The 1,322-nt window shown below is 34.0% G+C and overlaps 1 protein-coding gene across 1 annotated transcript in view; it reads right to left on the bottom strand.

Annotated features, from left to right (window-relative positions):
- The window catches only part of LOC102819344 (cytochrome P450 3A8-like), a 33,944-nt gene that overhangs the window by 16,110 nt on the left and 16,512 nt on the right, over positions 1-1,322 (bottom strand). Inside the window, exon 8 of the mRNA XM_006859781.1 lies at positions 403-530. Coding sequence (XP_006859843.1) covers positions 403-530 — 128 coding nt within the window. The remainder of the gene's footprint in view (positions 1-402; positions 531-1,322) is intronic.

Genomic DNA, 1,322 nt, shown 5'->3' with positions numbered 1-1,322 from the left:
TGGATTTTTTTTTCACAAACTTTTGAAAACCTCCAAGAATTCATGCAGTAATATACTAATTATCATGTTTCATGTTGTTGTTAAGTGCCATCAAGTCGCTTCTGACTCATAATGGACCTTGTACAGAGTTTTCAAGGAGCGGCTGGTAAGTTTGAACTGCCGACCTTGTGGTTCAAACTGACTTTATAGTCCAGTGCTTATCTTACAGTGCCATACTTATATCTGTGACTCATTCTTTACCTTTTCCTCCAGTCTCTATATTCTCCATTCCTCCAGCAAAAAAAGAAATCTCTTGCTCAAAATCCTAGGGTTCTCTACACACTTTTTTTTTCCAATGCAAAAAAATGCAGAAATCATAGTACACAGTAGGATATAAAAAGTGAGCACCAACACAAAGCTTACCTTTTGTTTGTCTTTAAGGCGGCGCTCTTTAATCTTCCGTACAGATTTTTTGAAAAATTCAGTAACATCTCTTGGAAACACAGAGATACTTAGGGCTTCATAAATTGGAGTAAGTATTGGAAAGAGTGCTAAAGAGGAAAGAAAATATATCATTGGAGAAATTTGCACTCTTTTCTAGAACAATGACAACTTGAGTTACCAATCAGAATAATTTTTTTTTTTTTAATTTTCCCCCAGGCGCTATTCCGGGACAGTGGTTGAGAACAATGGCACCTTCCCTACTGTCACCCTGACCAAAAGCACATGATTAACTATTAACAAATAAACAAAAGAGAAAACTAAGAAACTCACAAATGAGTGGAAAATAAGTAATTATTTTCCTAAATAATCAGTCATGGAAGGAATCAAGAGGGAAATTAGAAATGACTTTGAGATGAACTGAAAGTGAAGACTCAGTGGACCAAAATCATTGCGATGCCACTAAAGTATTGCTTATCTGGAAAATGACAGCTGTATATGTCCAATTTTAAAATAAGAATGCTCTCAAATCTATAACCTAATCTTCTACCATAAATCACTGAGAGAAGAGCAAAATATACACTTTAAAAAGTAGAAGAAAGGGCTTAATAAAGATTGGGTAAAAGACTAATAGAATGGAGACTAGAAAGCAACAGAAAAAAAATCAATAAAATCAAAAGCTGGGTTTTGTTTCTTTTTTAACAGATCATCAAAATTGAGAAAAATTTAGCAAACTGACCAAAAAAAAAAAAAAAAAGGGGGGGAGACTCAAATTATCACCAGCATATAGAAAAGAGGAGCAAGATTGTTACCAACATTACAAAAAATTTAAAAAAAGACTATAAACGTATGCTATGTACTAATTGTAAGCCAACAAATTAGGGAGTCCTGTTGTGGTGCTG

Source organism: Chrysochloris asiatica, unplaced genomic scaffold, assembly GCF_000296735.1.
Source record: "Chrysochloris asiatica unplaced genomic scaffold, ChrAsi1.0 scaffold00034, whole genome shotgun sequence".
NCBI lineage: Eukaryota > Metazoa > Chordata > Mammalia > Afrosoricida > Chrysochloridae > Chrysochloris > Chrysochloris asiatica.
This window is presented reverse-complemented; position numbering and strand designations above follow the sequence as displayed.